Source organism: Taeniopygia guttata, chromosome 1A (genome assembly GCF_048771995.1).
Source record: "Taeniopygia guttata chromosome 1A, bTaeGut7.mat, whole genome shotgun sequence".
NCBI lineage: Eukaryota > Metazoa > Chordata > Aves > Passeriformes > Estrildidae > Taeniopygia > Taeniopygia guttata.
In genome coordinates, this window is record NC_133025.1 from 22,091,078 (window position 1) to 22,113,930 (window position 22,853).

General features: G+C 42.2%; 1 protein-coding gene across 9 annotated transcripts in view; it reads right to left on the reverse strand.

Moving 5' to 3' along the window:
* The window catches only part of PTPRZ1 (protein tyrosine phosphatase receptor type Z1), a 131,708-nt gene extending 115,047 nt beyond the window's left edge, over positions 1 to 16,661 (reverse strand). For 4 of the 9 annotated variants that reach the window (XM_012568939.5, XM_012568936.5, XM_012568938.5 and 1 more), the window contains exon 1: positions 15,264 to 16,633. In XM_012568939.5, the coding sequence (XP_012424393.5) occupies positions 15,264 to 15,321 (58 nt within the window). In that variant the 5' untranslated portion in view covers positions 15,322 to 16,633. Of the gene's footprint in view, positions 1 to 15,263 lie in introns of all 9 variants that reach the window. The other 5 variants (XR_012052609.1, XM_072921301.1, XM_012568940.5 and 2 more) reach the window with 5 other exon arrangements.
* Positions 16,662 to 22,853: the final 6,192 nt, after the last annotated feature.

A 22,853-nucleotide genomic window follows, 5' to 3' on the forward strand; every position in this document is an offset into this window, starting at 1 on the left:
GATGCAGAGGCTTCCTGGGGCCCGGGTAAGCAGGTGACTATTCAGAGATACCCAGAAGGTTTAGACAAGTCTGAGCACCTGACCAGGAGATAACAGCAGCATTCTTCATCAGGTTTCAAAAACCACAAGAGACAATAGAAATCCTGCTGGTTTTACATTGCAAAGCAGCTAAATAAAAGACAGGGTCTGGAATGCCATTTATCACTCCTTTTATGACAAACATAACCCAGCATGGGCCAACTGCTGACCCAAGTCTTTAAACTAACATATGGAATGTATTTTCTTGCCCGCTGCCCATAACAGAGTGGCCCTTCCAGCAGTAGAGGCTGCCAAATGCACATTTGTGTCCATTCTGGTAGAGAGATCCCTACTGAAGCCACAGAGTGACAGTGGTGTAGGGGTGAAGGGAGAGATGATAAGGAGCCACAGTAAAAGGAGGAGACCAGGGATTTGCTACTCACACACAGAGGCAGCTGCTGCTCTGGAGCAGGGTAGCAGTGAAGAAGAGAGAGCAAAAATCTAGTCTAGCACCTGGAAATGCTACAGTGAACCACCGTATCCCACCCATTGCACTTGACAAGTTGTCAAACTTTCCTACAATTCCCATCTTTGGCCTGGTACAGATCAGCAGTGTTGCCCATCCCCAGCTGCTGTGCTCTGTCATACTGTGGATCATATTGCCCTCCACAAATGTGGTTCCAATCCCACTATGTGGGAAACTTTTAGGACTGCCATCTCCTGTTTCTTTGGCAAACCTTGTATTATTAGATGATGATGGAAAGTGTCCAGTATCAGCATGATATAGCTGGCTTAGGGGTAGTAAGATCAGCAATTGTGAATTCCACATATCTAGCCATCTAAACCAGATGTGTCAGCATAATTATTTCCAATATGTGGCCCTGAGAGGCATGTCCCAGTTAGATATTTTTTCACGTTTTACTATCTACACTGATCTTTATTTTACCAGCCAAGCTTGCATGTCCCAGTAAAGGGCATGCTGGCTGCTGTGAGTCCTAGTCTATGCATACCCAGCATTTTAAGTTCCACTGCAAGATGATAAAACTTCTTTGATTTCATCATACTCAGAGTAGGTTGAATTTCCTGTTGCTTTCAAGTGAACAGCAGATTTCAGAGTTATTACATGTGTTTCAAAAAGCTCTTGCACATCCAAGGAATTATTTAACTAATGAAGCAAACCATGAAAACCTGAATTACAGTTTTGTTCAAATGCACTCTTTACAATTGTGATAGAATATGTAGAGCATATTAGAAAAAGTTGATTAACTCATGTTACCTTATTCACCAAAAACAGGACTTGATTTTCTGGTTGCTTCCTATACATTTTGCTGTATTTCCCTTGACTGCACGTAACCTGAAACTATTTCTTTTTCATCGCTGTCTTATTAGCTTCAGCAGATTTAGCTGAACCTGTCTTCTTCCATTCAGTAGAGCAATAAGGATATTTTTAAGTTGCTCTAAAGTGCACTTGCAATATGTTTTACTATGATGAATCTCTTTTTCTACAGTGAATATATAGTTGTAAAAGCTAGTTGGGTCCTAAAAGATTTACGCATATTCCTAACAATAGGGCATATCTGTTCCCGTTGTCATTTTTTACAGAATCACAGAATCCTTAAGGCTGGAAAAGACCTCTAAGCTGATTGAGTTCAACCATGAAGTCCATCACTTTATCATATCCCCTAGTGTCAGCACCACATGTTTTTTTTCAACACTTCCAGGAATAGCGACTCCACCACTACCCCGGGCAGCCTGTTTCAATGCCTGACCACCAGCGAAGACATTTTTTCTAATATCTAATCTAAACCCCGGTTTTCATGAGGACAGCCACTCTTCAGATAAATCATTAGAAGATTTTGTGTCACAGTCTTATTATTCACACAAAAAGTTTGGAACTTCCCATACAGACACAGATGACTACTGGCACACGAAAACATACTTTGTCTGCTGATTCATGCAATTACAAATCCCACTGTGGATAGCAAAAACCAGAAAATACTGAAAAAAAGACTCAGATTAAAGGATATCTTTGTATAATCCTTAGGAACTTTCCTGGAGGTATTTTTCACTAATGGATCAAAAGAATAATTTCTAGTCTAAGTATTCCTGAATGAATCCTGTCGAATGTAATACTGCCATGACACTGGTCAAATATATATATATAACTTCTAAACACAGAAATCTTTTCTGTCTCTCATCAAGACATATCAAAAAATAAACCTTTAAAGCTGATTAGACAACAGTGCAGAAAATAAAACTCAGAGAAACAAAATAAGGAATTTACATTTTTTACCCAGTGTTTGGTTAGTTCTAATACATATTGGTTTATGTATTTTTACCATACAGAGAAAGCAGTAAACAAAACAGAAATCTCTTTTTCTTCATCCCAAATAAAGGAGGAGGAATAAACAGGGGAAAAGAATTGCATCAGGTATGTAAGAATTATGCTTTAAAAGGGGTGTAGAAGCCAATCAAGGAGAACCCTGACAAAGTTGCTGCAGTAATTTTACATGAACTGCATATAACTGTCTGTTTCTTTGGTAAAATGTACATGTAGTGAGAAATGGGGCTGACAGAGAGGCCAAACCATTTATACAAGAATATGAGAAATGGACATGGAGGGGATTAATGAGTAATGGGCAGATGAGCCTGAGAATACTCTCAGAATTCTGCCAATGCATAATTTGACACGGAAATAAAATGAATTGAAATCTCCTATGATTGTATCAGGAGTGAGAGTGAGAATACTGCCAGTTCTCTAAGATTTTCAATTGGCTAGTATTTTAACTCTACCTCTAGCCCCTGATGTCATACAACCACAGGAGCAATTTCAAATACTTTCCTTTAAAGGAAATGTAAATTTTTAAGTCTCATGATTGTATTTATGATATATAGCCTCTTATTTATATTTTTCTTTCTTTTACTGCTTGCATTTTGAAATGCTGAGGTACTTGAGGTGCTAACTGAGCACTCAGTACCTTAGCTTACAAATGTCCCAGTCCATCACAAGGAATGACCTGTTTGTATTGTTCTGGTGGGCAGCTGGCTGGCACAACCGAGCTCCCTCAGCTGTTCCTCACAGGGTTTGTGTTCCAAGCCCTCAGCAGCCTCGTTGCCTCCTCTGGATGCGCTCAAGCATCTCAATGTCCTTCCCAAACTGAGGGGCCAGAACTGGACACAGCACTCAAGGTGTGCCCTCACCAGCACTGAGTACAGGGGGAGAAAGACCTCCCTGCTCCTGCTGGCCACACCATTCCTGATGCAGGCCAGGATGCCATTGGCCTTCTTGGCCACCAGGGCACACTGCTGGCTCATGTTCAGCCAGCTGTCACCAGCACCCCCAGGTCCCTCTGCTTGGGCACTGTCCAGCCACACTGTCCCCAGTCTGTAATGCTGTGGGGGTTTATTGTGGCCAAAATGCAGGACTCGGCACCTGGACTTATTAAACTTCATTTCTTGGGCTCTGCCCATCCATGCATTCATTCCAGCTCTCTCTGCAGAGCCCTCCTATCTTCCAACAGATCAACACATGCTCCCAGCTTAATGTCATCTGCACATTTACTAATGAAGGACTCAATCCCCTCATCCATATCATCAATAAAAATATTGAACAGAGCTGGCCCCAGCACAGACTCCTGAGGGACACCACTGGTGCCTGGCTGCCAGCTGGATGCAGCACAATTCACCACCACTCTCTGGGCCTGGCCATCCAGCCAGTTCCTAACCCAGCAAAGAGTCCTCCTGTCCCAGCTGTGGGCTGCAGCTTTTCCAGGAGTGTGCTGTGGGAGACAGTGTCAAAGGCCTTGCTGAAGTCCAAACATCGACAGCCTTTCCTGCATCCACCAGGTGGGTCACTTGGTCATAAAAGGAGACCAGGTTGATCAAATACAACCTACCCTTCCTAAACCCATGCTGGCTGGGTCTGATACCCTGGCCATCCTGTAAGTGTTGTGTGATGACACTCAATATAAACTGTTACATTACCTTACCGGGTACCAAGGTCAGGCTGACTGGCCTATAATTATCAGCATCCTCCTTCCCACCCTTTTTGTGAATGGGTGTCACATTGGCCAGCTTCCAGTCACCTGGAACCTCACCAATGAGCCAGGACTGTTGGAAAATGATGGAGAACAACTTTGCAAGCTCATCTGCCAGCTCCCTCATCACCCTGGGATGGACCCCATCTGGTCCCACAGATTTATGAACATCCAAGCAGCTCAGCAGTTCTCTGACTGCCTCCTCCTGGATAGCAGGGAGACCGTTCTGTTCCTTGACACCATCAACCAACCCAGGAGGACAGTTGTCCTGGGGATAAGCCATCTTCCCACTAAAGGGAAGGCATTTCTGCCTTCTCCTCATCTGCAGTTACTGAGTTCCCTCACATCCAGTAGAGAACAAAGGTTGGTCTTACCCTTCCTTTTGCCATTGATATATTTGTATAAACTTTTTATATTATCCTTTACAAATGTTTCCAAATTAAGTTCAAACTGAACTTTGGCCTCCCTGACCTTTTTTCCTCCATGCCCTAACAATCCCCTTAAATACTTCCTGAGAGACTTGACCCTCCTTCCAAAGACAATACACCCTCTTTTTATTCCTAAGTTCCTTTGAAACCTCATTACCCATCCAGGCTGGACATTTACCTCGTCAACTCATCTTTTGGCACACAGGGACAGCCTGCTCCCATGCCCTCAAGATCTCTGTTTTGAAGCATGTCCACCTTTCTTGAACTGCTTTTTTATTAAGGGCTGCTTCCCAGGAACTCTCTGAATAAGTCTCCTAAATAGGTCAAAGTCTGCCCTCCAGAAGTCCAATGTAAAAGTCATATTGATCTTCCTCCTGATTTCACCAAATATTGAGAACTCTGTATTTTCATGATCACTCTGCCTCAAGCAGCCTCCAACCACCACATCTCCCACCAGCCCATCTCTATTTGTAGTCCTTCCCCCGGTGTGCTCACTCATCAGCTGTGACAAAAAGGTGTCCTCCATACACTCGAAGAACTTCCTGGAATACCTCTTTTTTGCTGTATTAAGTTCCGAGCAGATGTCTAGTAGGTTAAGGTCACCAACAAGAACAAGGGCTGGTGATCTTGAAACATTCTCCAGCACTCTCCAGCTTATGGAATAAGCTATCCAATTCCTCTTCCTGGTTGGGTGGGCGATAACAGACTCCTAGCAGGATGTCAGTCTTGTTAGCCTTCCCCTTAATTCTTACTCATAGGCATTCAACTTCATTGTCATTAGTTTCAGTGCCCATGGCATAGAAAAGCCCCCTTAAATAAAGGGCCACCCCTCCACCTCTTTCCCTTTCCTGTCTGTCCTGAAGAGCTTGTAGCCCTCCAGTGCAGCACTCCAGCCATGTGAGTCATCCCACCACGTTTCTGTGATGGTGACTACATCACAGCTTTGCTGTTGCACCATGGCTTCCAGCTCCTCTTGTTTGTCACCCATGCTGCATGCATTAGTGTACATGCACCTCAGCTGGGCTACTGATTTCACCCCTAAATCAGGTTACCACCTTTGGGTCTGCTTCCAGAGAGCCCAGCTGCATCCCCTTCCCCCTTCAAACCTAGTTGAAAGCCTTCTCAATGAGTTCTGCCAGTTCACGAGCTAAAATCCTTCTGCCCTAACAGAGAGACGGAGGTCATCCAGTTTCAGCAGGAAGCTGCCCCATGATCAAAGAACCCAAAAGTCTGCTGATGACACCAACCCTTGAGCTACTTGTTGATAGTGTGGGCTCTCCTATTCCTTTCACTGTTTTTCTCTGCCACCAGAGGGACTGAGCACACTGCCTGTGCTCCTGCCCTATCAATCACTTGACCCGGTGCCCTAAAGTCCCTTTTAGTGCCATTTAATTGCCCTGTTGCTCCTCTTTTCAATCTCACCGCTGCCAGCCTGCAGTATCAGCAGTGGGTAATAATCACAGGGCTGAATCAGCCCAAGGTGTCTCTTGGTAATATCCTGTACCTGGGCCAGGGAGGCAACAGACCCTCAACATATGTTCCTCTCAGAAGGGAGTCCCCCACTACAACTACCCTTCTTTTCTTTTTAATGTCAGAGGTGGTGATATGTCTGACAGATGAAGCGTAATTGGGAGGCTCACCGGGCAGATCATTTTCTTCTACATCATCTGGCTGACCCTCTAGATCCAGGGGCTCATACCTATTCTGAAGTGGCATCTGGGTTGGTGATGGGGGTCGGGAGGAATTTTTGTTACCTCCCTGAGTAGGGACCCATTTCCCCTCCCCTTCATACACCAGGTGTCCTCCTATTGCCTGACACTGGGAGGCATGGGAGTCCTCTGACTCCTGGCAGGCCTCCCTCAAGGATGGAAGGGCTGAACTCCACCCATCTATTTCTGTTTAACCTTCCCTATTAACACCTTAGTCTTTCAACTTCTTCCCTAAGCTCAGCCACCAATGAAAGGAGATCATTCACCTGTTCACACCTCAGGCAGGCTTCTCTTGCAATGCCCCCTGGGTACCACTGTTAAGGTCAAACACTCCTCACAGGAAGGGCTCTGGACAGACGCATCCTTTTTGGAGGGTTCTATTTTGCTATGTACATTTTTACTAACTGCAGTTTTTCATCACATAAAACCCATTGCTAACAAAAAAAACCCAAAAAACAAAAAAAAAAAAAAAACCAAACCAAAAACCCAAAACCAACCAGCTAACAAAACACAACAAACAACAAACTAAAAACCCCACTAGCAGGAGGAAGCCTGCAATCCTACCTGCTTGCCCTGCCTGCATGAACTGCCATCCCGCCCTCAGAGACGTGCCATGCTCCTGTTTGCCCGCTCCCATGATTAGGAACCTTCTCTGAATTTTCAGTATAAATTTTCACATTGCCAGTTTATAAACATTTGGGTTATTCTTAGCACTACCCTAAAACTTGTATAGGTCTTCTGTAACTTTTTCTCCCTGATTTTTTTTTTTTTTTTAACACAAACTTAAAATGTGTTAGAAAAAACCCAAAAAACCACAGAAAGTCAGTTTTTCTGCAACATTGCAAGATACACAAAATGCAAAGGTAGTGACCAAAATGCAAAGATATGAAGAAAGAGGTAGGCAGAGATCACACAAAACTGTCCCCAAACTCTGTTCAAATGACAGGTGGATGGGCTGTGTGGCCAGTGTGCCATTAGGAATGATATCACAGACAACTAACTGGAGTGCTTCAAAAAGCTGGAAGAAGGTTCCTGGGCCACCCAGAAAGTCCCAGCCTGACAAATTTATTAGTTATCATACTTAGACATGCATATCAGAATAAGACTTACAAAAGGTACTGAAAGAAATATCTGGCATACACTTGAAACTAAATGACTTTTCCAAATTACTAGAAATAAATCAAACACAGTTGGTCAGTTTGGGGATGGAGCCAGAAGAAAAATTGCCCAGAGCAATATTAGGTCCCTTTTATAAAGCCAGCTGTTTCTCTGTTCATCAGCTATTTAGTCTCAGCAAGCAGATGTTTTTCTTTTTGGGAACTTCTGCTGAAATCATAGAGTTCAGCATATACAGCAATTGAAGAATCAAGTCTTTTTTTAAATACTGATTTTAAAGGCTTATTTTTTCCTCAAAATATTTGCTGTAGCTTTCAAAAAGCTTTCAGTTTCTTCGGCATATGCTGCCCCTGCAGAACATCACAAAGTTATCTTTTTTAAGTATTTTTTTTAAGCTTTGAAAAATGGCATTATTTTTGGAAAAGTGTATTCTGAAGCATTATGATACAAACCAGTCTAAATCTCAATGAATTCAATAAATCCTTCCATTTTCTTTAGGAAAATATTTCATGTGATCTGGATAGCTTATTAAAAAAATCAGTTCTAATTAAAGATCTTACTATGACTTCCAAGAAAATTTTAAATGAGTTAGGAATTTATTGTCACATTATGTTACAGAACTTTAACAAACCCTGTCTTTCACTAAAATACATTAGATGTGATTTATTTTTATACAACATTCTTAATTTATAGGATTATGAAGACCAATTTTTTTCTAACATGATTTTAATACAGTAAAAGTACTCTGGACATCTATTATTTTGTCCTTTCAATGTCACTGTTTAACCACTTTTTCCCTGCTTTACTCTTATCCTATCTCAGCAAACAGATAAATGAGGCAGTGAAGATGGATAACTTTTCAAATGTTACCTACTTTATATTTCAGCCTTCAGATAATCCAATATTTAGCAGGAGTTTTTTTGGCAATGAGGATGACAATTCCTAGCCAAATTACTAACAGATATAGTGCTCCCAGAAACTCCTAATGAAATATCTCACTGGTCAGGTGAGAAGTCCTAGTAGCTTCATATAGAAATATAAGTTGCTGAATGCACATTAGGTTTTTTAATATTTCAATATCACAGAGAAAATTTCAAAGTAACTACATTCTTTACATTTAGAGAAATATAAAGGATAGTTAAAAAAAACCCCAAACATGCCACCTTGTATGTCTAACTGGATGCTGTAAAAATCTAGATAAGGAAAAAGTGCTTTTTATATGGCAAGTAGGTAAACCACATCTAGCCTATTTTTTAGCTGCTGAATCTGAAACTGTGGTGCAAAAGCTGTATCCAATAGCCTTGACTTAGGAAAAAATTAAAGTGCAAGTCAGCTTTAAGAGAATTACCCACATGTCAGGCAATAGCATTAGGCTCCAGGGCCTTGAAATTCAGCCTGCTCCACTGTCTTTAGGTGACCTAAGCAGCTGAGTGCAGCAACAAGCAACTGGCTTGCCCAAATGGTACTCATAGTTGACCATGACAGCTGATCTAAAATGCTGAGTTAAAACATTTAAGCTTTGCTCACCTTTGAGAGGTTAGCCTTTCAAAAGTGCAACCTTGAATTCCCTTCTTTCAATAAGTATCTGGAACTATCAAAGAACAAGCAAAATCTGATCATTTTTAGAGCACAACCAGAGAAAAGGCAGGGGTAGTGATTTATGCATTGTATCCAGCAAGTAGATAATGAAATACTGAGTAGGAGGAGGCATAAGAACTCATATTTCCTGTCTTGCTGTAGCATCATACTAATTCAGAATCCTTACTTTGGAAGCCTGAAGTGGATGCTTAAGGAACAGTGAGAAAAAGGCAAACTTATATACTGGAAAATATTCTTGCAAATTTTCCCAGGTTCCATTTCCAGCTCTAAAAATTCCTGAAATAGATGTGGTTTCCAACTGCTTAGCAACCCTCTTTCAATAAATTGCCCAGAATCCTCTCCATTTTTTTTTTTTTTTTAATTTAGAAAACTAAGTTAAATTGCTTCATATTACACAAGAAATATGAAAAGTCTACTCATTTGACAAAACCTAATGTTTGGAGACAGAAGACATAGGCTGAAATCCCTTTATCTCAGACCAGGTCTTCTCTCTAGACTGTCTGGATGAAAGGCTTCTGTGACTGGGCTACAACATCAGAAGCCATCACCTTGTCCTTTGTCCTGAAGAGAAGTAGCAGCAGCCAGACCAAGACACCTGATTCTGTCAGCAGATATTTAGGGAAGCTTTACTGACTTAAGGTTCAGGAAAATCATCTGAAAGGACATTTGCGTGTGGATCCAATGAAACTTTGGAGTGAAAGAGGCACTGAGATGCACACTATAAGGTCAGGTAAGGCACATGCAGGAGAGGAGCTATAGCTGCCTGAAAACTTCCCTGGAAGACATCAAGGCATGAGCTGAGTCAGGGAACCTTTTGATTAAAATTTTGGGTTTAGGCACCTAAGTTCCACAGGCATTCTAGTTCCATTGCCAAGCGTTCCTCATCAGATGTAGGATAGTACTTTCATCATCCTTGTGACTTTCATCACAAATAATGATTTCTGAAATTAACTAACTCAAACAATAGCTCCTGGGCCTTCAAACAGTAATGAAAAATACCGATTTGTAGGGTGAAATATAGTTACATCCAACGGATGAAAGAAAACCAAAGTCAAGTATGGGCAAGACGTAGAAAGCAATAGGAACTTTGAGAGGCATGCCTCATCTAGGATAATCTGACACTCTCACACACTGTCTGCTTTACTTAAAAAGTCTATTATTTCACCTCTATCAGACAGCACCATAATTACCAGAAAGTGATACAAATAAACCCTCACCTTGTTTCTAAAATTTCCAGTTATTTATAGTTTATCCTCAAGACTGAATGAACCAACATCAGTAATTTGTATTCAATGAGCAACCTGCACCATACCTTCCTACAAAAGTGTTCTTTTCAGCTCCTCAACAACCTGCAGGAGCCAAGTTTCATTTATAGTCCTAGCCTCTTTGAAATATTTGCTATCTTTCATTTAGCGGATCTTGTTTATTTAATACTGTAAGTCCTTTTCTTCCTGTAGATTCATCTTTCTAATACAGAAGGCTTGACATGTATTCAAAAAGGTAACTTTTGTCTTTATGGGAAAAGAAGCTTATTGAATAGCCAAAGGATGTCTTGTACAGGAAAGCCACATAAATGGTGCAAGAAGCTGTGAGAACTAAGCTGTTAAATGGGAGCTGGGGGCTCCGGAACTGCCACAGACTTCCAGGCCCTACAGGGAATACTGAGAAGCATGGCACATTTGAAGAGGAATTGAAATTGTCAGGGAAAGAACAGAATCTGTTCACCCTTAAATTCCTAATTAGAGATCTCATAGTGTGAAGTGGCCACTTAAATGATGAGCACTGAATATCTAGGAAATAGTCTTCCTTAAGAAATGGGCAAGTGCCTATTTTCATAAATTAACATCCTAATTTACAATACAGATTATAATGATAATATTTTCAAATTACCATCTTAGTTTTATACATATTATTTAGTTTCTTTCCAGGACTCCAGATAAAAGGGTAAATTCAGAGATGAAGTAAGGCCAAATGCAATTAAGAAAACTCTCCTTATAAATTGAATTAATTCCATGTTGAAAACTACATGATTATTTTAGATATGTCATACAGGTGACAAGTGTTCTAAGTAAATATTTGACTAAACTGACATTAATTTTAAAATGCCATTAATTTTGTCACTTTTCATACCTGCAAGTATTTGAACCTAAAATAAATCCATACTGTATATTTAGATTTTGATACATATTAATCTCTATGATACAAAAATGCATAACATATATATGGCCACAATATAGATGGTTAAAGTAGAAAATAAGTCAGTTCTAAAATTCTTGGTTTTTGTTTTAGCTCTTATGTTCTAGATATGGCAGGATTAAGTGTCTCCATAGGAGCTATGTATCATCATCCATAGGAATATATCTTAAGCATAAAATGTGCTAAAGCATTAGAAGTAGTATACATTAATATTACAGTGATGTAATTCAGTTTTAAGTGTGCCAAATAATTGGCCTACAAAAATATTGCCAAAATAAGAGATTAGTGCAAAAAAGAAGGATCTGATCCCACAGTCCTTTAATTGTCTAAGGGCTTACTGAGTTTAAATATGTGGACATGAGAATGAACACAAGATGTGATTGGATTTAGGAAGCCAAAGGCCTGCTCTGCTTTAGATTCTCATAATTTTTAGTAGTGACCATCCAGTAAAGAGCGCAGAGAAGTTGCTTTTATGTTGATAGTGGGGCGCATGCTGCCTGACAGCTTGGAAATACTGTCCTGATGTCAGTTGTGTAAGAAAAACAAGAATATTTAGGGAATTATGACCATCTTTGTGCAAATAAAGTCATGGCACAGGGATGCCAGAAGCAACCTAAAAATGAGAGATCTTTTCTAGATACTGATAAATTAAACTGAGACATAATTAATTAAGCAATTCCTACATTAATGAGTTGCATTTTGAAAGGCAGAACCCTGGTTGAGGCCAAACAGTGACAGCACTAGGATGCAGATTACCTAATTCTAGAGACATTTTTTACTTTATCTGGGGAAACTACCCATACATTTGCTAGTGAAAGCATGGAATATTTTTAACTCTTGCCTAAATATTTACACTTATTTGACTCAAATTTAACTGCAGTTACAGGGTAATTTGTTAAAATACATTCCTTTTTCTATGAACATTTTCTTGCCTACACAGATTCATAGTCTACTTATTGAAAAGGCTCCAGATATAATTTCGATAGGAACAATGTGACAAAAGGCACAAAAAGGGCACACCTTATTGACTTTCAGGTTACATGGAACACATCAGCAAGCCAGGGCAGATTTTCAAAGAGTATCTTCAGTCTGAGATATATGAAGGCTGAAGATTACAGATTCATACATTTCTCCTTTAGAATAAAAATGTAAAAAACCAAATGAATTGTCCATGTAAGGTTGGGTTTTTTTTTTTTTCCGTATAATCTCAGTAAAAGAAAGAACTTAATAGGAAATCTCTAACCACACAGCAGCGTTCACAAACACTGGCATAGGATTTCTTATGAGCTCTTACTTGTGACTGAATAGCATCTCACTCCACAGGTTTCACTGAACTTCACTGAATAGCATTCACTGAAAGTACTCGGCTAATACCCTGCTCCATAAATAATTACATCAGTACTTGATGTAATCAAGTTCCTTGGCTTCAGTAACACTGTCAAGGAAGGTGCTGTTCATATCTAAGTAGGGATATTAGAATTAAGCGCCTAAACATTTCTTCAGTAAGGCAAAGAATGAACTGTCACTGTCATGTCATTCAGAAAGAAGAACTTTCTGTTTCCATCTGCTCTAACAGTTTATTCTTCAGTGAGGCTGCCTTGGCTGCCGTGTCTTTTTTGGACACATATGAGACAGATTTCCCTGATGAATCTCCCAATGTCAATAGAAAATGCCCCAAGCAGATTCCCTGGGAAGGACCACTGATAAAGCCTGCACCAGACCAGCTAAGGACTCAACAACATTTTTTGAAATTACAAGCAAATGAGGCTGGGATCCACAGGTTGCCTAGCCTCACACTAAGCATAGGCTCCACGATGCAAAGATTGCCATGCCCTCCAGCACCAATCCCTTCACAGAGCCCTGGGTCTGGTTTCTTCTGCACCAGAAATATTTAATGGTAATATTTAAGAATATTTAATGGTAAGAGCCAGACAGTCCCATCCAGTTCTTCTCTCTCACCAAACCCTTGGAACCATACATTGGTGGTATGCAGTAATTTATTATATATTTTATGAAAAAAACTCAAACAAACAAACAAACAAACAAACAAAAGACGAAAATTATATCAAGATTCTAAGTATTTGTTTCTATGAACTAATGTTATCATATAATAGCACGTTTGTTACAGAGATGTAATCAAACAGGAATATATTCAAATAAAATCTGATTAAATCAATTTAATAGCCTGTACAGGGTATTCATTCTGGGAAACAATCATACAGTTGAACACACTGACAAGTGTAGCTTATGAGTCTTCAGAAGGATGCATTACTGAAACCAAATCAATCCATCACATCTAGAAAGGGGGTCCTCTCCAAGTCAGGTTTGAAAACAATAGTGTATCTGTCTAGAGAAACAAAAAGTAGCTGCACTTAAATCTTATGTATGAGTAGAAAACCTTTTCCCATCCTGTAAGGTCTTGTAAATTCATTAATATAACATGCATATGCAAAACAAGTACCCAAACATTATATTACATAAAACCAGCTAATTTCTAATAGGATGCTAGATGAAATTATTTAAAACAAAAAACCAAAATAGGTTATAAAATTATCTTTATATCTTGCATTGCTTCCAGTGTGATAGGATCACCTGAATAAGGAAGTTCTTTTCAAAATTTGTGTTGTATTACATTATGATGATATATATTATCATATACTTGATCTGTTTTCAAACATTTTCATATACCTCCACACACATGTAAAAGCACCTGCTAATTTTTTTCCCTTAAACAGACTTGGGAGTACATCTGATTTTAGGAAACAAGTTGGCAATGTAAGAAGGACATTATTAAAACTTATCAAGAGTTTTATTACAGTCCATTCTTTGCCACAGTGCAAGAGAATTATTTGAAGTAAGAGAATTGGAGTAAGAATATTTTTAGGAATAAGTTAGTTTAAAAGTTACATTAAAGTCACTTTTAAACTAACCTATTAAAGTGTTATTAATGCCCTTGTGAATATGATACATTTTAACTGAAGATCAGTTACATTTATCACGTTTATAGTTGAATCATACCACAGTATTTTCTGAAAAGAGGCAAAAATACTTTTACCATAAAAAAAAAAAAATTAGTTTTCCCTAACCAGCAGAACTTGGTACAAAATTGCTTCCACTGAGAGTGAAACCTAACCCCGATCTTTGTTTATAGAGCTGCATGGTTTCAGAAGCAGCACCACCTATTGGGTGACAAATGTAGGTTAGTGACTACTTTGTCACCACAGACCTATTGTAAGACTGGTTTTGCACACAAGGAGGTAAAGCTCCCAAGTTCCTCATACTTAAATATAAGCAGCCAACTGGTATTTTCTAGTGATCTATTTGATTATAACTTATAAATTCAAAACTATCATCTAACAGGACACAAACCTGACCACAAAAGCTGCTAGTGTTTATTTGATGAAGCACTTCTAACAGCATTAAGTGACTCACGCTGCTTATAATAACCATCTTATCGTGTAACAGGGAACTGCATGATTTTGAGAATGCACTCCAGTTGCATGAGCTGAAAATGAATTTGGTTATGTAAGCAGTCCTACTAACATCTATATATGAATCCATATTCCGTATGTGGGGTCCCACGTGAATGAACGACTCGTATTTTGTACGGTTTAGGACAACCACTGACATTACCCGTTCAGGGAGAACGAGTCCTTTTTTAAGTAAAATTTTGCACCATTCCCTTCTCTTCGGAACAGCTCATGCGAGACCTTAAAGTAACATCTCGCATCCCACGTCCCCAGAGATGATCGATATCAGCATTGCTGGCATGGATGTTCTCTCTGTCCCTGTCACCGGCGCACAGCCGGTCCCTCCCCCGCGGGTGCCGGCAGCTCAGCGGGGCCGGGCTCCCGGGAGGGCTCGGCGGGGCACGCTGGGGGAGCCGCAGCAGGGCGGGCTGGCGAGCCCCGCGCGGAGCAGCCCGCCAGCGCCGGCGGTGGCGCGGGGCACCGCGCATCCTCGGAGCCGGCGCTGAGGTAAAAAGGGTAGGAGAAACGCTCCCACCCGTGGTGTTGACAGCGTTTTTTCGCGGCGTAGAACAGGCAAGGACTGAGCCTGCATATCTGAGTAAAAGAGATCAGAGAGACCAAAACCCACTGGAGCCCGGGGAGAAAAGTTGTTCCGAAGCCCGAAGATGAATTCATGCAGAGATCACTCACCCACTCTGAGGATACAGATGAGCTGGATGCAGGCAACCAAGCGCCCGAGAATGAGCATGTCCAAATCGTCCCTCGTCTCCTTCCGACTGCCTGCCTGCCTGTCCGGCTGTCTCAGCCTCCTGCCCGCCCGCCGGCCTCCGCGGGCTGCTGCACCTCTCCCCCGCGGGGATCCGGCTCCGCGCCGCGACCGCGCCCGGCGGCCGCCCCCACGCCGCGGGCGGGCGGGCGGGATCAGCGGCGCTGGGAGCTGGCGGGGCCGCGGCTCCGCTCAGCGCATGGCGGGGCCGCGGGTGGCTGCGGGGGAGCGCGGGATGTGCGGTGTGCCCGGGCGGATGCGTGTGCGCGGCTGTCTCTTGATGTGTCTGTCGCGAGTGTTTGTGTGTCGTGTGTGTGTCTCTGTGTGTGTGTGTGCGCGGGGGGCGGAGACCGCGCTCCACTGGGCGGGCGCGCACGTGTGCGCGCGTGTGAGAGTGTGTTTGTGTGTGTGTGTGTGTGTGTGAGTGTGTGTGTGTGTGAGTGTGTGTGTGTGTGTGTCTATGTATGTGTGAGAGTGTGTATGTGAGTGTGCGTGTGAGTGTGTGTGTATGTGTGTGCGCGCGTGTGAGAATGCGCGTGTGTATGTGTATGTGCGTGTGTGTGTGTGTGCGCTTGTGGGTGTGGACGAGGGGTGCGGGGCCGGGGGTGCGTGTGCGGGGGTGTTGTGCGCGGCGAGTGCGGTGGCGTGCACCCGCGGGCGGGAGGAACAGAACCCCCCCGCCCCTCCTGAAAAGCAGGAGGGAGGGAACGAGGGCTGGGGACCGAGAGGGGTTCGCGTCGCTGCGGGCAGAGCGTGGTCCCGGTGTCGAAGGCTGGGACGCAGCTCCGGGGTTGGTGGAGGGAGAGCCACCCCGCGCGGGAGCGGCCCCCCCAGACACCGGCAGCCTCCCCTTGCCGTGGGAAGAAAACTTTATTTCTTTAACAAGATCTTTCTTTATAAGAGGCGGAGACGGGCGGGTAGCTCTGGTCTTCTTGAGGTCTCCGAGGTCAGCGAGGTTCGCGGCCGGTCCGCTCCGCGGAGCGCAGCGGCCGGGGGAAGGTCCCCGAGGAAGCGGTGGCCCCGGGCCGGCGCCCGCCGTGGGTCGGGTCGGGGCCCGGCTGCGGGCGCGCACCGCGGTGGCAGCCGTGGGAACGGGAGCGGGGCACCGGCGGCGCTCGGAGCGGAGCCGCCTCTGAGGAGGGGCCGTTTGCCGACTGCTCCCTGCCCCGGGAACCGGAGGGCTTGTGTGCTCCCTGGGAACTAGAGTGGCAGCGGGGGAAGGGGCTGGAGCCGTGGAATATCATTATCCGACGGAGAAGTGGGTCAGGGCGCAGGCACTGGCACCGTTTTTTTGCGGGAAGTCAAAACAAGACCAGAAAAAAAAGAAAGCAAAATCCACCCAAACCAGAAGTGTAACATGAAGGCAAACAAACACCAGGTCCCGCGTATTGGGAAGTGCGGGCCGAACACCGGGCAGGGGAGATGCAGAGCAGCACGCGTGGGCCTGGTGCGGGGCCCCAGATGAGCCCCCCTTGTCCTGCACGCACCCCGAGCCGGCAGGGGTGGGCACCCTGCCCTCTGAGCTGTGCCTGCCTTCCCACGGCCTCCCCGCGCCGAGCTGAGCTCTCATGGGAAACGATAAGTGGGGGCTGGAAACACCCCTGACAAACGCGAGAGATTTTGGGAGCGTTAGATGGTACACACGGTTCTCGGCTTCATCCCAGGCTCGCCGAAGTGCAGCCCAGGAGCCGTGTGAATGGTCCCTGTGTTTGTGATACTGTTTACATCCGAGTGAAACAGTCTATTCTGCAGGGATGTGATGCGACTTTTAATGGTGGGCAACTTCAGTGTAAAAACACTTGGTGCTTTATAGGTACGCTACTCTACCGAGCCTCTCAGTCCTCAGGCACAGGGGCTGCATCTGCCAGCTTGTCCTTCAAAGAAAGCAAAAGAAAAAAATAATGTCCTGTGTGTTTCTCATTTCAATTTCCACCTGCTCTACCTGGCTTTTTGGGATGTTATGAGCTATCTTAACATCAAGCAAAGTAGAAATTTCAGAGTGAACAAAAGTTAGAAGAGAAAGTGCCAAGATGCTCAAGCAGTAAATTGAATTTGGAAAGCAGACTGCAGATGTGTCTTCTCATGCAAGGTCAGCATCTTTCAGGGTACTACTACAGTGTAAATACAATAGATGTTGGTTCATTAGGAGAAAACTTAACTTGAGTGACAGTGCACGTTAAATGGACTTTTGGCATCATGGGAAGAAACAAGCTTCATGTGCTGAGCTCCACCAATAAAAAACTGCTTTAGGATTGTCTTAAGGGAAAATGTTAAACATTTTAATCAGCTGACTTTCATGCTATTGAATGAACCTAAATGCCAGGAAAAAGCTATAGTGATTTCCAAACCCATACACAGACAAGCATGCACAAATGCACTGATACATATATGGAAGACAAGATAGTATTACAAATAGTTAATACATTTGAGATAAACTCCAGCTCCAACACCATTTTGCAACTGGCTTCGTTTCTTAGTAGGAGTAAGAATAATACAATATTGCATAGCAGCATGCATAGGTATTATAGTAAAATACAATATATTGTAATATACAATATATCATTGTAATGCACAGTATAAAGCCAGAGGCTGCAGTAATGCCTGACTCTCAGACTATACCTCTGCTTGGCTTTTCTCTCAAGATGATAGGTAGGTGTAGCTCAGTTGTGTTGCTTCTAAGTATGCATGAACTTGCAGCAACTTCTGGATTCCTCCTCTATCCATGTTGGAACCAACTTTTGAGCAGTTTGATGACTTTTTAATCGCCAGGTGCTCAGCTGTGGCTGGCTGCTCCCTGGTGTGTATCTGCCCAGGTATGTGCTGGAAAAGCTTTAGATAGGTCAGTGAATTTCTTTCTTACAGGTTTTCTTTAAGAATTCCCTTTTATTTATGCCATGAATAAATTGTCCATCATGAACACATCCACAATGAAGCATAAGTACAGCGTTCACAGAGGGCACTACTATTTCCTAGTTTTCCACAGTAAATTACTACAGAGGAAGAACCTGGACTGACATGGGCATTATGCTGATAGTAAACTTTCAGTAGGTAATACACTATAATATTTTACGAGGTGAATGATAAACATTTAAGACAGGTCACTAGGGAATGTGTTAGACTCTCCATAATTTCAAACTTTTATATCAAAATATAGTCTCCTTAAAAAATGACCACAGATGCCTACACTAAGCAACTCATCTGCAGTTTTATAGCCTAATTAGGATGGATTGGAAGGTTCATCTCTGGCCTTTCAGTGTGTGTGCATAGCTGGTCAGAATAAAAATTAAATTTAAATATCCTGTTGTGATTATACTTTACAGCTGCTTTGAATAGGTGTCAGTGGTGTAGAAAATACATGGGGCAGAGGCCAAGTACTACAATTCCCTTCTGGTTCTTGAACTGAGGAACAGCTGAGGGAAAACTCTCTGTGTTATAGGAAGCACTTGGCTGTGGTAAGGCGACACTTCATCTTTGCCTTCAGCTGTCAGTTCATGATGTTTTAGCTTGTACTGTGACAAGCCAAATACACAGAAATTAATTTGGAAATAAACACACATGTAAAGAAAATAATTAACTAGCTCAAAACATGAGTTGTATTATTGCTTCCTCTCTCTCCTCTGTGAAGTATAAATAACCCAGAACATGTCACAGGAGCAAGCAGATATGAAATGGACTTGTAGCTAAAATTACAGATTTCTGTTTCTTTAAAACTTACTATTCTTATTGATGACTTAGCAATGAAAATATGACTTATTTTCCTCATTACGCTGTGTAGTAGATATGTTGGGGATTTTCATAAAGCTTTTTTTTTAGTACACAATATTTCTACTTGTACTTTTATGAAACATTAATAAAGCTTGATGAGAAACTGTTCCCTGTTTAGTTACTGTTTAAAACTTTTCTCCTTTTGAAAGGCCTTTCCCTTTGTTTTCAAATTTATTTAATGTTCAGCTGATGTTAAATATTTTCTTCAAATCTGCTCTTTTTATAAATTTCAGTATTTTTTATCAGGCTAAATGAACTTTTTCTCAGTGTTGATACTGTATTTCCCTTTGTATTGTGACAACCTTGTTAATTTCCAGAGTGAGTCATTCCATGGTTCCTTCAGCTTTTAATTTTTTTCTAGCTTTGAGTGCTTTATGGGTGTTTTTTCCCAATAATGTCAATTTCTTGTAGCATTTATCTTCTTTTCTTATTTTCATTTTCAATAATGTCTTTGATATTTGTCAAATCCATTTTTGGGTTTACATGCAGCTTCCCCTCCCCTCCCCTCCCCTCCCCTCCCCTCCCCTCCCCTCCCCTCCCCTCCCCTCCCCTCCCCTCCCCTCCCCTCCCCTCCCCTCCCCTCCCCTCCCCTCCCCTCCCCTCCCCTCCCCTCCCCTCCCCTCCCCTCCCCTCCCCTCCCCTCCCCTCCCCTCCCCTCCCCTCCCCTCCCCTCCCCTCCCCTCCCCTCCCCTCCCCTCCCCTCCCCTCCCCTCCCCTCCCCTCCCCTCCCCTCCCCTCCCCTCCCCTCCCCTCCCCTCCCCTCCCCTCCCCTCCCCTCCCCATGGTGACATATTCCACCATAAAAGGTGTGTTAGAACAGGTGCTGTCCTGGCAGCATGTCACTATTACCACTAGGAATATCATTCAGATTCACGATACAAAATCAAAACCCAAATTCATTAGGAGCCATGCTAAAATCAAATGTGTCAGATCTGTAAAGTTAAAATACTGGTTTTCTTTAGAGCACTTGCTTATTGCCATGAGTATTTAATATTTGATGTCCCTGGACATGGAGAAGTGTTAGCACAGGATCTCAAACTTTAGTTTTGATACTATTAAGATACAAAATGAAAGTAAACCTACTGTTTTTTTCTACCTCAAATTTGTTTGGCATGATAGAGTTTCAAGATTATTCAAAATCTATTAACAGGCAAATAATTTTTTTAATATTTTAAATTAATTCCATTTTTGCACTCTATCTACTGTTACTTTCATTTTTTAAATTGGTATGAGGCATTACTTTCCCAATTCACCTGCCTCCAAGAACACAAAAAGACAAGAAAAATGATGACTTTAAAGCCCTTTTTTGTCCCTTTCCTAAAAGAGAAGAAGTAACCCAATTTGGTTTTCAAAGACAAGCAAAATGACAGTACATATATATATTTTCCTCTCAGAAAAAGATCAAAACTTGACAGTTTGTCAGGAGCCAGGTGCCATCAGACTTTTGGAAGGGTTGTGTGAGAGACGCAGTCTATTCACATAATCTGGTTTTATTCTTTTACTTTTCTGTACGAACAAATTGAAAAAAGCTGAACTGTTAGATGCACTAAAAAAAGCAGGGTTTAAACCTGTTTTTTTAGACAGCTATCTGTCTGGCCTAGCCATGGAAAAGGCTCCAACACCATGTCTTCTGGCAAAGCAAAGCAAAGGTTTATGGGCTAGAAATACATTGGTTTCTCCTAGCTTTACCAGGTGGTTGTGAAATAAACTCCACATCCCCCTACCAACTCTGTCTTTTTTGGCAAAACCTGTCTCTGCCTAGTTGATTCTTTAAGTGCCAAAACAGCTGCTCCTTGTTAAGTCTGCTGAAGAATAACCTTCTAATCCCACTGTGTATCAGAGCAGAACAATTATTGAGTGTGAGAAGTAAGCAATGATGGACTGAAAGCCAAATTTTGAACATTTTTAATATATTTTTATACACACACACACATACATACACACATGAGCACTGAGTTAAATTTGTCTACATTTCCTTCATGCTTGTTTTTGGCTGTTTGATCACAATTTACCTCTCTGTTATGTAGCACTCAACACTACTACTCGACACCCACTGCTGCCACTCAACACCTCTTATGAACAAGTGTTTCCAACATATATATTGAGGGTTGATTCTGTCTTTTCTACACAAAGCCCCTCTGTGATGAAAGATGCACCACTGGCTGAGTTTCTGACTATATTTTCATCTCTGTGGGAACCATGGCCATGTTGTAAAAATGCTCTTACTCCTGTTGCAAATCTCTTCCTATGTTCTAGACAAATGGATATGCCTCGAGGGACATTTGGTTGTCTTCCATCCTACTATGGAGCAAAGAAATGGAAGGAAGAAACGAAAATAATATTTCATACTCCTTTTTAACATTCCTATTAATTTCAGCTTGGATTATTAAATGTAAAACTGGAAACAGAAAGTACAGCTTTGACCCCACTGTCATATCATCCCGCTGTCTGGTTACCTGTTAGCAACACAGTAGTTTCCTGCGGAGACAGATAAGGCTAAATCCTGAAATGATAAATGAAGAGTGGGCAGGAGTGAATTATTTAATATCTAATTCCCTCCCAGTCTCCAAACACAAGGTAATGTGACCTCCTGGGAAGTCACATTAACTTTTGCTCAACTTTCTATGGCAGGCCAGGAAGAAGCAGGTCTGCCCTACTGCTGGGGACAGTGGCAGCGTGCAGAGCCTCTCCTCTGCAGCCTACAGGCACTGAATTTGGCCCTTCACTTTGAGATACATAAGGCACCCACTGTCCTTCATGTCAGGAATGCAGTGAGCTGTGCCTACAATTTCACACGTCCCCTTCTCCTGCTTTTACTGCTGGTAAAGCTCTCATTGCAGAGTGTAAAGAGGCATTTTCTGTGCCAGTGAAGAAAATTCTCTCAGTCAGTAACAGCAGAATAAGGCACTGTTTTCTGTGGTGTCAATGATTAAAAGGCTCTTTTTCTTCTGCCTTTTTTAAAAGATAATGTACATCCTGACAGGAAATTTGGGCAAACAAAACCAAAATGTATACTTTCAAAAATATCAATCCAAAATGCAAAACTCCTGTGCATGCTTAAGCTATGTATTAAAGGCATGCATAGACTTCAACAGTTTGTCATACAGAATAAACCCTATTCCTACATATGCAGCAGGCTTTAATAATAGCCCATTTAATGGTAAATAATAAACAAACAAACAAACAAACAAATAAATAAATAAATAAATAAAATCTCTCTGGAACAAGCCATTAAGCTGAGATCTACTAGGTCAATTCCAGCCAAAAGCATATTCAAGCTGGTGTGCCATTAGGTTATGCTTTTATCAAATGTCATTTGCTCATTTTAAAATGCATCTGAAAAAATAGAAACATGTCCATGGTACTAAATTGCAGGAAAAAGCTAAATCCTTAAGTAAGTTTTATTATTAAGGTAAGAGTTAGGGACCAATTAAGTGAAAGCTAAGCAGCCAAGTGCAAGGTATGCAGGGAGATGACAAAGCCCTGGCTTGAGGTTCAGCTAATTGAACGTGGCACAAGACATTTTCTTGTGGGACATAATGAATAGCAGAGTGAGAAGCTGTCGGAAGTTAGAAATAGTACCGTGAAGGTTGGCTGTGTCCCCCAGTTGGTTAAGGGTAAGTTACATGAGTTGAGGGCTGAACAAAATTCACAGAAATTGGAAGGCCATAGTGGCATCTTTTGGGGAGAGGAAATCTCAATGTCAGCAGTGCCTAGGTAACAGTATCAATAAACTTTTGTAAGGTCAA